Genomic DNA, 15,073 nt, shown 5'->3' on the forward strand with positions numbered 1-15,073 from the left:
GTTCCCTCGCACACGCATATTTTGAAAATGTAAAAAAAAAAAAGAAAATGTGATGTCATATGATAGAAATTTTAGAAGAGACAGCTATCAGCTGCTGACTCCAATAGCGATTGCCCGTCAGGAGGCAGTTTCTACCACAGCCCAGGTTGCCTGATGATTCCTCTAATCATACTTACTGGTAAATGCTCCAAACCCAGGGCATCCCACCCTGGACAATGTTAGTTCTGCACTGTTAAATGTTTGCTTGTTAATTCACCCTTTAGAGTTTACTGCTATCTAAATATCTGTCTTCTATTTTTATTGGTTTTATATTAATATTTATATTAACTTTTTGGCACTTATTATATGACCAGCACCTTTTACATTGTTTAATTTTCATGCTGTTATTAACCATATTGTATAGACAAGAAAGCTTAGAAAAGCTTAAGTAAAATTTCCAAAGTCACATAGCTAGTAACAGTCAAGTTCAAACATAAATGTCTAATTCCAAAGCTATTGCTTTGACAACTAATGTTAGTCTTTCTCAGTGGATGGCTTCATTCATTCAATTAGGTTAACTGTACCCTTTGGCTAGCACTGAGTATCACAGAGCCTGGCAATTATATTACTGAATGAATGAAGGGATGGATGAGGTTACATTTCTAAATGTGAGAATCCCATCACACTTTGCTGAGATGACACTCGAGTCTCTTCTGAACTTTGCTCTTAAACTTCATCAGTTTCCCCCATATTATTCCTAGGGTGAGACATTTCTCCAGAGGGCTCATTACCCTGAAAATGCCATACTTTTTCATCTGTAGGCCCGCTGACATGCTCTTGCCTGAAATACTCTCCTTGCTACCCTTCTAACATACCCCACCTCTTTCCAGTTTCTAGATACTCTTGCTCAAGCCAGAACCTAGGAATCGAACTTGATTTCCCAATACTTGCTTTGCTCCACTGCTATAACCACAGGTGACAGTAAATCTTGGTAAAAATACATGTCCATCAGCAAGTTCTAGTTAGCAAAAATTAAGAGAACATTTGAGTACTGAAAAGTGGATATGTAAATCTAGTCATGGGAGTGGGGTGGCTTGGCAGGAGATAGGAATTTGGGGGCTTTGATCTGTGGCCTGACATTGTCAAAATTGTCTAAGCCAGTTTCAGGTAGGGGAGATCTCTGACTAGCTCTCAAAAGATACTGGAATATTTTCTCCTGGTACCCCAGAGAACTTGGAGAGCTTTTAGGATCAGTTGCAGACTGGTAATAGTGAACCATTAGGGTGTAACAAAATGAAGAGCCATCAAAGAAAACTTCTCTGGTTGGTGTCTAATACCAACTTCAAAATGGAAAGTTCTGGAGCCAAACAGACCTGACTTTGAACTTGCTGTGTGACCCTAACAAGTTCTTTAATCTCTCTATACCTCAGTTCCTCTGTGAAATGAAGCTAGTTCCCTTGCAGAGCTGTTGGGAGGATTAGGTCTGAATGTGTACATACATACATGTACATGTAGGTGGATGAACAGAGAGTAGATAAAATTAGGTGTTTCTCAACTATTAGATTTCTTCTTCCCTCTCCAACATCAAGACTAAAATGACTAAGCATACAAATTTATACACTGTGCCAATAATTATCATCAAGTTTAAAGTAGCCTTGAGGATATTTGGTTTCTAATTTTTAAAAATGTGTTCATTTTTTAAAAAAACACACTCTGCCTAGTTCTACTGAAATCTCAAATGATTTACTCTTATTTTATGTACTAACAACATCCAGTTGAATAACCCTTTAAATCCTAAACATTCAGACTTTATTCTTCAAGAGTTCTGTGGAAGAACAAGTATCAGTACACAAGTGAGTGATCTACTTTTTGTGAAGCAAGTTTCTGGAAGGAACTGAGTCGCAGCCAGGACAGTAATTCTAAGATTTCCAAATGCTTTGGCTAAGGCCTTCAGGTTTTATTTGAAACAGATTCTCAGAGTATCAAACACACCTTTATTCAAGTGGAGGTATAAAAGCACATTGCTAAACCAAATGCATACATGTAATTTTTATATATTCTGCTATTTAGAGATTACTTAGTTCTGTTTCATAATCATTGGAGTTGACTATTATTCTCTAAACATAAGATTATACAGTCATTGACAGGAAAAAAACATGCATTTTCATTTGCTTTACATTTAGATCAATTGATTTAAATCTATACCTTGCCCTGATTAGATCTATGCTTGCTGATGGCTAAGAGGTAAAATATAGTGGTAGAACTATCCTAGAGTTTAGCCATAAAATGCTTACAAAGCAAGCAATAAATCTGTATATATTTGTTAAGAATCCCTCAGAATATTACAAGACCTGAACTATGAAGGCCTCAATTGCTGGGACAACTAGAATTTTAAATGACACTTATTCACAAAATATTAAGAAAATTAAGATGGAAAAATATAATAAGATGCTTTGACATCATCAAAGAATTATGAACTGTTGCTAGGTGCTATAATGGTGACCTTGAAATCTGAAGCCAACATTTGTGATCACTTTTATCAATAAAGAAAATCATGTTCTTTTACATGACCTGTAGACGCTAGTAAAATACAAAAAAAAGTGATAATTAATAAGTAGTTATACACAAAGCCCCCACACTTCAAATACTGTCCTGGATTGATGAGGGTTGATTGGGCATGAAAATCCAAATAGACAAAGCAATCTTAACAGTTAAAATTTTATAATACCAGGTATATAACTGCCACTGTCTTGAAATACTATATAAAAACAGCAATCTTTGTTGGAAGGCTGAGCTCTCTGCTTTATGAAGCTCTCTGACCTTTTAGTATATGTTCTTTGTTTTGCCATATCAAAAGGAGACCCAAGCATTTTTGCTGGCCTTCAGTGGAAGTATATAAATTCTAAACTCAGACATGCAGAGTGGATGCTGAATGAATGAATGTATCTATACCACCAGGAGTCTTGTTGGCTCCCTGATGTCTGCATCCTCTTTTAGTGGGCTGTAGATGCAGACAGGACAGCTAAGAACTTGAGCATCACCTGAAAATGTTTAGCTGCCTGCCATAAACTCAGGGGAACCAGAATCCTTCACACGAGTGACAGGATGTGGAAATCCAATTCTTTTAAAAGAAGATGCTTTACTTTGGGAAAGACACCAGAACAGCAGCATCAAGAAGGGGTAGCATACTTGCTGGTAAAAAGTTTAAAACCAGGAAACTGTCATTTGAAGGTGCTTAAGAAAATGGAGAAATCAACAGAAATCCAAGTGTTGTGGCTGGAAACAAATAGGACATATGGTCCCCAGAAAAGAACAGGCCTGACAGTCTGTTTTGGAGAGAACTTGGGCTGAGAACAGCAAAAAAAGCTAAATGAGCTACTTTCCAGACACTGACATGTTTTCACATTGGTGTAATACAGTATCTTAGGGAAGCTGTGAACAATACATACCAACTTCAGGAAAAATAAAAGTGTTTATAGGCCATATTAAAATAAAAATAGCTTAAATGAATTTCATAAATTAAGTATACATAGTTACTTACAACACGTATTATATTAAAGAATGCCATGAGAAAACAGCACTGCATTCACCATGTCACCCCTTAGACTAGATTCTTCTGCAATGAAAGATTGGGACTATATATTAACGATTTCATATACAAATAATCAACAATTTTCTCTCCAGTATTTTGATGTTGAGTAAAACCAGAAATATGGCAGTAAATTTTTCCATTTGAATTATATCAGATTCTGGTCTGTTATAGATATTCTGATGATGAAAACGACTTGGAACTCCTATACTCAATGGCTTCTCTTAGGTATGGATTCTTTGATGTTGAATGCAGATTGAAATATGACTGATCTTCACACACACACTTAATACATTCGTAGGCTTTCTGCATGGAATGAAATTGATGCTGAACAAGGTAGTTTACGTGACTGAAGAAGGCTTTTTCACATTCATTACAGTGATGGAATTTTATTCCTGTATGAATCCTCCAATGATAACTAAGGTATAAACATAGCATGAAGCGTTTACCTTCAATATATTCATAGGCTTTCTCATTGGTATGGGTTTGCAGAGTTTAACACTAATAGCTCTCCTACATTCATCACATTCAGGTTTCTCTCTGGTGTGCATTCTCTGATGCTCAATAAAGGCTGAGCTCTGACTGAAGGTATTACCACATTCAGCACACACATGATTTCTCTCTGGTGTGAACTCTCAGATGTTGAATGAGGCCTGAAGTTGACTAAATGTCTCCCCATGTTCAATACATTCATAAGGTTTCTCTTTGGTATTAATTCTTTGATGTTGAACAAGTTGTGCTCTCTGACTGAGGTTCTTTTCCCATGCATCACAATCAAAGGCTTTTTCTCCGGTAAGGACTTCTTGTTGCAGGACAAGATCTGAGCTATGATTAAAACTTTCCTCATAATCATTACACTCAGAGGATTTCTCTTTCCTGTGAATTTTGTGATGCTGAATAAGGCATAAGGGCTGACTGAAAGCTTTTCCACATTCATTACATTCATGTGTTTTCTCTCTTGTGTGAATTCTTTGATGCTGAATAAGATGGGAATTCAATCTGAAGTCTTTTCCACATTCATTACAAGTATAGGGCTTTTCTCTGAGATGAATTCCTTGGGGTTTAATAAAGGCCATCCCACATTCGTTGTATTCATAGGCTTTCTCTTCACAGTGAAGCTTCTGATGTTCAACTAGGTATGAGGTATGGTAGAAGTCACTGCCGCGGACAGTACACTTACAGGGCATCTCTCTGTGAATTCTCTGATGTTGAATAAGGTGAACACTACGACTGAAGACTCTTTCACAACTGCCACATTTATAAGATTTTGCTCTAGTGTGAATCCTCTTATGCTGAGTTATGCCTGAGCTCTGACTAGAAGATTTATCAGATGACTCACAGGACTTATCAGACGCTTCATATTTATAGGGTTTTTCTCTAGTATGTATTCTTTTATGTCGACTAAGACTTGAGCTCTGACTGAAGGATTTTTCACATTCTTTACATTTGTAGGGTTTCTCTCTAGTATGAATTCTCTGATGTCTAGAAAGGGCTGAACTCTGATGGAAGATTTTCTCACATGCATCACATTTATAGGATTTCTCAGTGGTGGGCATACTCTCACATTTAGTAAGGTGGGAGAGCTCCATTAAGCTTTCCTTATATTCACTACTCTGAAAATCTTGTGTTAGATTTACTTGTTTGTGTTTCTCAGCAGCTGAATTCTGGCTGAGGCTCATGTCATATTTATCAATGTCATCAATGTTCTGTATTCTAAGATCTCTCTGGTCTGTATTAAGGGTAGATTCCAGACTGAAGCTTTTTTCAGGTTCATTGCATTCATTGTTCTCACTGGTGAAAGTTTTCTTGCTGATTGTTATTTGCCTAAACTCTCGCTCCAGGAATAAAAATTTCCTTAGGATTTCCTGAAGCCTTTCTAATCTGTCCTCAGATTTATACACTTCTCTAGTCTCAGGAACTTGGGTGATATCCTTTTTGGGTCTTCCTACTCTTGCTTTGCATGAATGCACTTCTGCAATTTTCTGCTTAGGAATCAACAGCTTGTTCTCTTCTCTGGTTTCTGCATCTGATTCAATACATAAATAGAAAATGCAAATGTAATCTGTACTGTGCTTAGAAAAAAGAAAACTCAGAGAGGAAAAAACTAAATAATCTAGTTACTATCAGGATAAGAGAAGTTTATTTGCTCTAACATACAGGCAGAAAACCCTCAATAGCAGATATAAGGGGATGAATAGAAACAATGAGGTAGGCTCCAAATGGTTCAGGGTGTGGTAGAAACATAAGGTACTTTCGGCAGGGTAAGAAGATAACCAATTAAGGTGTTTCAAAGGAGAAAATAGAAAAATAGTTCAAAAGAATTATAAATAAGCATCTTGAACAGCGATCTAGTTCAACCTATGGATGCTAAGGGACAAAATAAATGCAAAGAGTTCATCAAAACTGAAGACAAAAAGAAAGAGTTCTCCATTTTGGGATACAGCTAGGGCTCTTCATTCTGATTTCCAAAAGAGCTACAGCTTGGCTCAACAACTGGACTAATTCCATCTGATTGATTCTGCCTTACTCACCTGAGCAGTCATCCCTTAGGACTTCTCTATTCTTTGTTTCCAGATCAAAGACCTGTAGATCTTGTTCCAGTTGAGAGATCCCATCAGGCTTGAAAATTGGAAATCCTGCTCACAAAGAAGGAAATGGGATGTGGCAATTTATCCCCAGATACCATACCAGCCACTTTTTCTCTTAACTAATGGTTAATGGAGAAAGTAAATTCTTAGAAGACATTAGGAAGGTCTGGAGAGTGAGAGTTGCAAATATGCTCTACAAGGAGCTCCTATTTGTGCTCTATAATGAGGTGTGTTTAGGGGCAAGTTTATGACTTTTGGGAGCACATTCATTTAAATATTACTCAGGCAAGGAGTTTGTGTATGGGATAATTTCACAAAACTTATCATTATGACTCTTCACCTGTTGTCTATATATCAATCTTGTAATAGACCTGGTCTATAGTATTAGACCTGACAAAATTGAGGTCATCAAAATATAATTTCACTGGCCTTGAGAAAGGTGAATATTCAAGTACCTGTTGTACAGTGAGATGAACAGTAGCAAAAGAATTGGTGAAGACAATAAATATTCCTAGAGTCAGTCTCAGAAAACAATTCATTTCAATCCACATGACTAAACAAAGAATAATATAACCCATCTCATCCATTAGGAGCTTACACTCTTTGTTTATTCAACACACTTATGGAGTATGTGAAGTATGTATGGCAATAAAGGGCCCAAGCAGGTAAGGTCAATTCCCTCAAGGACCTTACACACTCTTAACTGCAGAGACAGATATAAACAACCAACTATAACATGATAGTGAGGAAAGTGCAATTAAAGTGCATCTTCACATAAAATGGTCTCTTTCTGGCTTGCATAATGGACTGCAAAGATCTAATCTCTTTTAAAGTGAAAGAGGCAGTCTGCTTCTGAAGGGCAGAATTAGAGTATTGAAAAGGGCATTTTTTTATATATGTTCAGCCCAGAAACCTTCTAGTAGCACCCATACAAGGTCTAGCTCAAGCCTCTCATCTCCAAAAGCCCTTCTCTTCATTTACTGAATGTCTCCGAAAATTATTACTTGTTTCTCTTATCCTGACATGTCACTATATAATGGAATTTATAGATTTTTTACATTGGTTTCAGATATCATCTCTACCTGATTTATAAACTCTTGGATGGCACGGAGTATATATCTTGTGTCTTGCACTTCTTTTAATTCATTTACTTAAGAGCTATTCATTGAGTGCCAATTTTGTGCCCAAGTGTCAATATACAACAAATAACTGTTTAATGTTTTTAAAAGGGTAATGGGCCTGGAAAATATGATAAACCAACAGCTGCCCTCTTGGGATTCCATGTGAGGGCCTATGAGCAGAGAGATCAGAACAGATATAAGGAAGACATTTATTTACTATGTTTCTGAATTCCTGCTGGGCATTAACAGAATCCTTTTGGACTCTGTACTTAGTTAAGGCTCTCCATAACAAATAAAGTAGTTTTGCAAGTTTAAAAAAACAGTGTGGCTTGAAGCAGGAACATGATTTGCAACTTTTATTTTTATTTTTTTGCAACTTTTAATTTTGAGATATTTATTAAGGTGTTTCTAAGTATTTGATAACTAAAACAAAGTTTATTTACTCTATATTGACACTTAAGTCACATATGTACAATAGAAAAGATCATCTTGATGTGGAATAAAGGGTCTGATTTCAGTGTTTAAGATAATGTAGAAAGGTGTAAGAGAAAATGCTTAGCAGACAGAAATACGAGACTGCAGTTCAGAAGACAGTAGAGTTTGAGATATAGACTTAAAGCTACCTATATCATCAAAATATTAAGCTCTAAGCAACTGGTTTACTAAGCAATTGGTAGGTATAAAGCACCATGCCAAGAGCTGCACGAGTTTTCACTCACTTAATACTCACCGTAACTTGATGAGGTAGTTACTACACTGCACCCTTTTACAAACGGGAAAACTAAGAGTCAAAGGGTTACCTGTGATTAACTTCCCCAAGATCGTAAGTGGTCAAACTAGGGCACAAACCCAGTCTTATTTTAGAACCTTACTTTTAAATAATCTACAGGTAAAAAAAATGATTGTGAGTGAAATCCATCCTTTCTTCCAAAATATGTATAGAAAGAAAACAGAACACCAATATACTGATAATGGAATAAAAGGTAAACATAATTTAAAAAATGGAAAAATCATGATTGGAGAGCCAGTATACAACAGACTTGAAGTCATAGATGTTTTAATGAAAAGGGATCCAAGAGATCACTGGTGCTGAAGAAATTAAAATCTCTTCATAACAAAAATCCAAACTCATAGGCATAGTCAGAGCAATATTCTATTTGAGGAGATTCCACTATAAAGAAATAATTTGAACACTCTTCTAAAATGTGTTTGTATTAAAAAATCTGGTCTGTAGCTCCTATCACTTGTTGTTGTCCTTTCCAAACAAATGTTTCAGTAACTACTATCAGCCAGATACTTACAAATATAACCTAATTTACTTGGCACAGAAAGGCAGACATTATGCTTCATGTTTTATTAGTGAAGAAAATGAGTGTTAAATATTTGCTCAATATATCACAGCTGGTAACTGGAACTCAATTTAATCCCAGTTTTTATATTCTTTCTAACCTACCACACTAAGGGTCACAAAAGCATCAACAGATTTTTCTACTGTTAGTGTAAATGTCTTTTATTAAATTTAAGTCAAAACTCTGTACTTTCAAAATAAGCATGTGCTTTAAAGTTTTTCCTCATTCAAGCCTCTTATCTAAAATTACTTAACTTTTTATTAAAACCCTTTTAATTTTTAAATTTAAACCTTGACCATTTTCTAATTAAATTTATTTTTATTTAATCTGGTCTTTAAAAATAACATTTAAAATATACTTCATTTGGTTTGCTGCCTGTACTACAGCTGTGTTAAGAATCATGCCTTTCTTCCTGGTCCTTAACAAATGCAAAAATAAAATCTTTCCTTAGCAATATTGTTCTTGTGTACATACTTATCCTAATGAAATATATCTCCAGACAATTTTACTTCTTCTTGAATGTATGTCCATTCTACTCCCAAACTGTACAACCTTATGCCTTTCTGTTCAATTTATCGTGGTCATTTCTAATTGTCACCAAAGTAAAGAGCCATGAAAATATAAAATCACCATATTTGGTTTGACTAATTGTTCTAAGGCACAAAATAGTGAAAAAAGCATTGGTTTCAGAGTCATATTTGAGTCCCAAGCCTACCTCTGATCCTGCATGAATCACTTAACTTTCTCTGAGCCTCAGTTTCCTCAGGTATAAAATAGAATACCTGCTCAGGCTACAGTAAGCATTAAACGAGATATATATATAGTACCTAGTAACATATTGGTTACTAAAGAAATAGTAAACAGCTGTGGCAGTAAAAGACATTCTATATAAATCATTTTTGTCCTCAGGACATCAACTTCAAAAAGTTAGAGGGGAGGTGCCTAACATTCCTGACTTATCAACTCACTATCAAACAGAACGGTGATAAACATGTTTCTAATGCTGTCATCTAATTAGACACCTGCCACACTGCCCCACGTGAAATGCAATCTAGACCTTTTTCCCATTCTTAATCTCCAGTGCTTATTCTTAATTTTAAGCACTAAGTCACAGATAACTTCCCTTTGGGTATGATCCTCAAGCCAGTAATTCACACACTATTAACAGAATATACTTCTTTGCAGATTTGGTGATGAAAATTATGACTTTCTACCTACTTTTTCACTCTTTCATTCAGCTATTCATATTCTGTATATTCACTACAATATAGGCAAAGCACTTAACCCAAGGACCAGAGTTCTGATGTCTGTGCCAAATATAACTCGGCGCTACTGCATGGGAAAAAGATGTGAACTGGAAGGTAGGGCTGCTAAGTCAGGGACTAAATTATGTAAATCCTTATTTTATAATACCAACATTAAGCTAAGTTAATGATGTGTATAACTTTACATTTCACATGGAGTTTGCTGAACCCACAAATATGAAAGGTCATCCCAAAGACTATAAAAAATAATTACTAAGAAGATGCTGCTGACTTGGTCACAAAAGCAAACTGAGTAGGAGAATTTCTTGTATGTATTTGTATCCAGTAAGTGTGCATGCGTGTCCTCTGTGTGTGAAGAGATGAGAGGAAATGGGATGAAATTCAGTTTAATAGTATACTGTGCTATTAGGTTGATTAAGCTAAGAAGTCTCTTTACTCCAAAAAGTAGACAGGTTAACTGTTGGAAATTATATAATTATTAGATAAAATTTACAGTATCTTACAATTACATATCACTTTACAGTATACAGCTTGTTAAATATACATTCAATTTGATACCCTGAAATAAAGAAAATGAATTCTTTTGCCCTCCCATTTCCCCTCCATCAAGGTCAGAGGTCACGAACACTTGATCAGGAAACGTCATATAAATGCAGAACAGATTAACAGATTAACAGAAAGGGGACAAAGGCAGGACCTTGGAGGTGACCACAGGGACTTAAAGGAAGAAGACTAGAATGTTAAATATGAGGAAAGCCTAGGGGGTCACAGGACAGTTAGGCATCAGAAGGGGCAGGTCCTGTTCACTACAGAAGGAAGGGAGTACAGAATACGTTCCACATTCTAAAATAACATGAAAAGATCATAACTGAAGAGCTGGAGTTGAACTTTGTGGTTCCTCAGAACACAAGTAGATGACCACCAACCGTGGCTTCTGAATGAACTCAAAATTCAGGATACAAATGCATCTGGTTACAATGGAGGACTTCCTTGGCCCTCTACAAATTTAACAAAGGTCATTTGAGGAGCTGCAATTTTACATAGTGGTGGCATCCTGGGAGCATCTATTCCATCAATCAAGTGTAATATCTTATAATCGTGGGAAAGGAGTTTCCGAGCGGGGACGAGCAATATCGATGGGAAGCCGATACTTGGGCCATCTCTTGGAGATTCCTGCTGAAAGGACTGCAAGTGTTTCTCCAGAGAAAGCACTTGCCTGGGTATGACTCAGGGCCGGGCAGGAATTCACACTATGAATCCGGGTGGTGGGAAGACGGAGAAGTATGCCTACAAAGATCAAAGAGCCAGGAATGGAAAACAGGCTAAAACCTTCCCGGTGGGCAGGCTACCTCCCCACAGACAAGAAGACCTTTTTAATCCTGAGTGTAATCAAGGAAGACAAAGCAACACCCTGGATGCCACTAGCATAGGCAAAGCAAAAAATAAAAATAAGTAAATAAAAGAGGGACAGAAAGAAAAGGAAAACTGTGATTAAATACATACATAAATAAAAAGAACAAAAGCAGAGTCAGGCAAACAAAAAAAAAAAGAGAGGAAAAGGAGCAATGCTCACATCAAGGGAGCTACCAACAAAGCCCACTGATGCTTCTCCATAGCACCACAGGTTGCCTAACCTCGGCTGCCTACTGTACCATCCAAATGACAGAGGAGAGACTTGGTTTGAGTCTGAGACTTCTGCTGCTTGGAATGAGGTTACTTAGGATTATCATCTGGGTGACTCACTAAATGTACTCACAGTGACTCATGCCTTTAAATGAAGTCTCTCAAATTCTGCCAGTTTGGAGATGAATTTAGGGATCTTAAAAGGTGAAGGATTACTCAACAAGAAACATTTAACCCTATCTTTTTAAAAGGCATTTCTTCTTCCAAAGAAAATGGGAAAGTCAGATACAGGGGCACTGAAGTACCAGCAAGGAAAGCATCTGGTTGTGGGTTGGGAGGCCCTAGAGTCTCTCTCATTAAAAAAAGAAGAAGAAAAGAAAAGGAAAAAAAAAACATAGGAAAGGTGAAAACTTAGGCAAAGCATAAGCAACTCTCCCTTTTCTAAAAGGGAAGAGATACCCAACAAAAGCAGGAACCATTAACTCAGGATAAGGAGTAGAATGTCTGGTCTGGAAACCCCCAGAGGAAAACCACTCCCAGAGGAGATGACCTTAAAGATAGAGGATTAAGAGGTTCTAAGACCTGGAATCTGAGCCAAACTCTACTTTCTCAGAGACCTCACACCTACTCAGTAAAGAAATCCCAAAAGATCAACTGAATAAAAAGACAGTCCTTACCCAGTGAGACCACGTTCCCATAATTCTCTAACATCACTTCTCTGTAGAGATCCCTCTGAACAGGGTCCAGGCATCCCCATTCCTCTCGAGTAAGGTGCACAGCCACATCCTCGAATGTCACAAACTCCTGAAATAACACAGCCTGGCTGCTCTGGGGAATGAGGCCACTACAGCATCATGGCCAGAGAATGATGGAGATGATACAGAGTCTCCAGTGTGTGTTTATGGCAGGGAGGAGTGAGAATAGATTAGAATCTAGGGAATAAGGTCCATTACCCTTTAACAGCTAATATGCACCCATCACAACACTAGGGCTAAAGAATAAACAGTGTTTGCCGGTGGTGTTTGGAAAGATGGAAAGGTGGTTTGTGTAAAGTTCAGGTCTCTGAAGAGATCAGTTCCAAAACTGGGGTCTGCTACTGAAAAAAAAATCCAGGCAAGGTTTACAGATGGGGTGAGGGAAGGGCCACACTCAATCAGCAGCAATAGTCCCTGAGGAAAAGATGGTTCCTCAGCTCACCTGGTACCTGGCTGTCAGAAGTGCAGCTGCCTGGTCTCCTGGGCTTCCCTCGTGGGGAAGAGCAGGCACCTGGGGAACAGGTGGAGCTATGGGAGGAGAAAGGAGCCAAGAGTGAGAGTAGCCCTTCCCCAGGGCTCCCTTACAGAAAAGAGTCAGTAGGACCCTTCTTCACATCAACATTCTAGTAAAACCAATGAATGCTTATTAGGTACTGAGTGTGTCTACTCTTCTCCTCCTCAGCACTTGCCTGCCCTGCTTACACATGTTTAGACCCATGATTCAGGACTTTAAGCACTGTACCTGTTTTGCAGATGGGCAAAGCAAAGCATAAGGATTTGTAGTGACTTGTCCAGGGCCATGTTATTTAGTAGATTTCTGACCCTCTCCTAAAACTGTTCTAGAAACCTCACTAAGCCTTTCTCCTGTGAATGAGCACTGTCTCTGCAACCAGTGTGTAAGGCCCCTAAGAATAAGGAATGGCCACCTGTTTCCTCAGTTTTTTCCGCACTCCCACAATGCCCCACAGCACTCAGTGTACTGCGGCACCCGGTGTTGCTGACACACAAGTTATTTCACTGCAGTTGGCCGTGAGTATTCTAAGATAAGATTCTTACAAAACAAAGGAAGTACAATACACTAAAAATGTTATTGTGTAGTCAATATGTGACATGTATACATTCATACAGGCACTCAACCGAGCAATTAAATGGGTACTTTCTTAACCAAAATTAAATTAGTCACAAATATTGCAGCCGCAATAGAATGGCAGGTGGCAAAGCACAAAAGGTCACCAAGGAGGGAAGACACTAAGTGAAGGGAAAGGACAAACTCTAAACCTAAGAAGAAATGAAAGCCAGGCAAGGACTTTGAGATGCAGCAAAAACAGCATATTTAAGAAATTATTGTGGATGTGGTAACTGGGATGAAGCAAAGGTTGTATAAACAAAAAACAGCTAGAGCAGAGTGAGTGATTAGGACTGAACTGAGTCACATCTGTCCCTCCCTTTCAGATCTCCCTCTAGGAGCCACTTTCTCACTGAAGTTCCTGGCCTCTCTCCTTCCAGGCCCAGAAGCCCCTCTCCACTCCCATTCTCCTGGATGTAAGTGCTCTCCCTGCCTTACCCCCAGTGAATCCCTGTTCCATGTCGGTGTCCTGCGCGAACTGAGGCTCTGGAGACAGACCCTCAGACTGGGTCTCCAGAGACTGGAATTGGACCCTTGGTGATCCTGCTGCTTCCTGGACCGATATTTCCTCCATCCCTGTTTTGGAGGCCAATGACCATCACTGTGGGGTGAGATTGGGAAAAATTATTGTAATAAGTTAAAATGACCCAGAATTTCATATCCTCAGGACTTAGCAGAGTATCTTAGACACTGTAAATACTAAATAAAAAGTTAATAATGATTACCCAACTAAATTAAACGGATTTCGTGGAACTTTCTAAAAAATCAAGAAAGTACAATTTAATATAGTAAAGACTTCTATGGAAAGTTTAAAATATCTAACATTTACAAACTTCTATCAGGGCTCGAGTTCATATGCAGAGAAATGTGCTAGTTATGATTACTCGGGTTTTTTTTTTTAACGCATACTTCTTAGGAAATCACTTGGTAACATTCTGTCAGCCCACTTTCAATTACTAAATGGTTTTGACTAAGAACAAGAATCCACTTTGGAGATCAGACCCTTCACTAACTTAGGCGAGGTAGGCAGGCCTTTTACCACAATCCTGACAGTAACCCAGAGAAAAGCTGCGATTCAAACAGGTCTGACTGGTGTCCTTCAACCCCAAGGACGCGACAGGGTTCCGTCCCCCTTCCGCAACCCTCTTACGCGACAGGGTCTGTCGTCCCCCTTTCCCAACCCTCAAAAAGGACCCTCGCGCGGGGTTCTCCTAAGGCCTTTCCCAGCGCTGCCCCCCCCCCCCGACTTCCCTTAGGTGAAAACAAGGTCCCGAAAGGGCGAGGCAGGCCACAGATACCCAGGAAGGGTATACTCACACCAAGGCACTGTCACTGGATCCTGACAGCGGGATCCTCAGCCAGTGAAGTAAGCAAACACAAACCGAGGAAAAATAGGCCCTCGCTCCACCGGCCCCGCGCGCTCCAGGTTACGGAAACCGCCGTAGGCGGGACCCGGCGCCTCCGCCTCTTCTCCCTCCCCGCGAACCAAAACAAGGGGCCGTCCCTACCGCGACCCCAGAACGGCTTCCAGAGACTCACCCGAGCGGAGCGGCGGCCCAGGCTGCCGTCCCGTCGCAGACACCCTTGCTCGCGGAGCCACCCCCGGCCTTTCGAGGGTTGCTCTCCACCACTGGGAAGGCGGTGCTTCTCGGCGGCACTTCCGGAGGCGGAGTCCGGA

At 39.0% G+C, this 15,073-nt stretch overlaps 1 protein-coding gene across 6 annotated transcripts; it reads right to left on the reverse strand.

The window, feature by feature from the left end:
- Positions 1-43: 43 nt before the first annotated feature.
- On the reverse strand, positions 44-15,062 carry ZNF655 (zinc finger protein 655). 6 transcript variants are annotated; one of them, XM_037028188.1, is made up of 6 exons: positions 14,935-15,059; positions 13,834-13,996; positions 12,712-12,797; positions 12,192-12,318; positions 6,100-6,204; positions 44-5,594 (listed from the first exon to the last, which is right to left on the reverse strand). In XM_037028188.1, exons 2-6 carry the CDS (start codon positions 13,967-13,969, stop codon positions 4,204-4,206), a joined length of 1,845 nt encoding a protein of 614 aa, XP_036884083.1. In that variant the 5' UTR covers positions 13,970-13,996; positions 14,935-15,059; the 3' UTR covers positions 44-4,203. The 6 variants fall into 6 exon arrangements, with proteins under 6 accessions (XP_036884083.1, XP_036884091.1, XP_036884100.1 ...); XM_037028196.1 differs by lacking the exon at positions 14,935-15,059 and adding an exon at positions 14,713-14,866; XM_037028224.1 differs by lacking the exons at positions 44-5,594; positions 6,100-6,204 and adding an exon at positions 10,345-11,178 and having other exon boundaries at positions 14,935-15,061.
- Positions 15,063-15,073: the final 11 nt, after the last annotated feature.

This window comes from Sturnira hondurensis, unplaced genomic scaffold, assembly GCF_014824575.4.
Source record: "Sturnira hondurensis isolate 20B ecotype Veracruz unplaced genomic scaffold, ASM1482457v3 Scaffold0001509, whole genome shotgun sequence".
Classification (NCBI taxonomy): Eukaryota; Metazoa; Chordata; class Mammalia; order Chiroptera; family Phyllostomidae; genus Sturnira; species Sturnira hondurensis.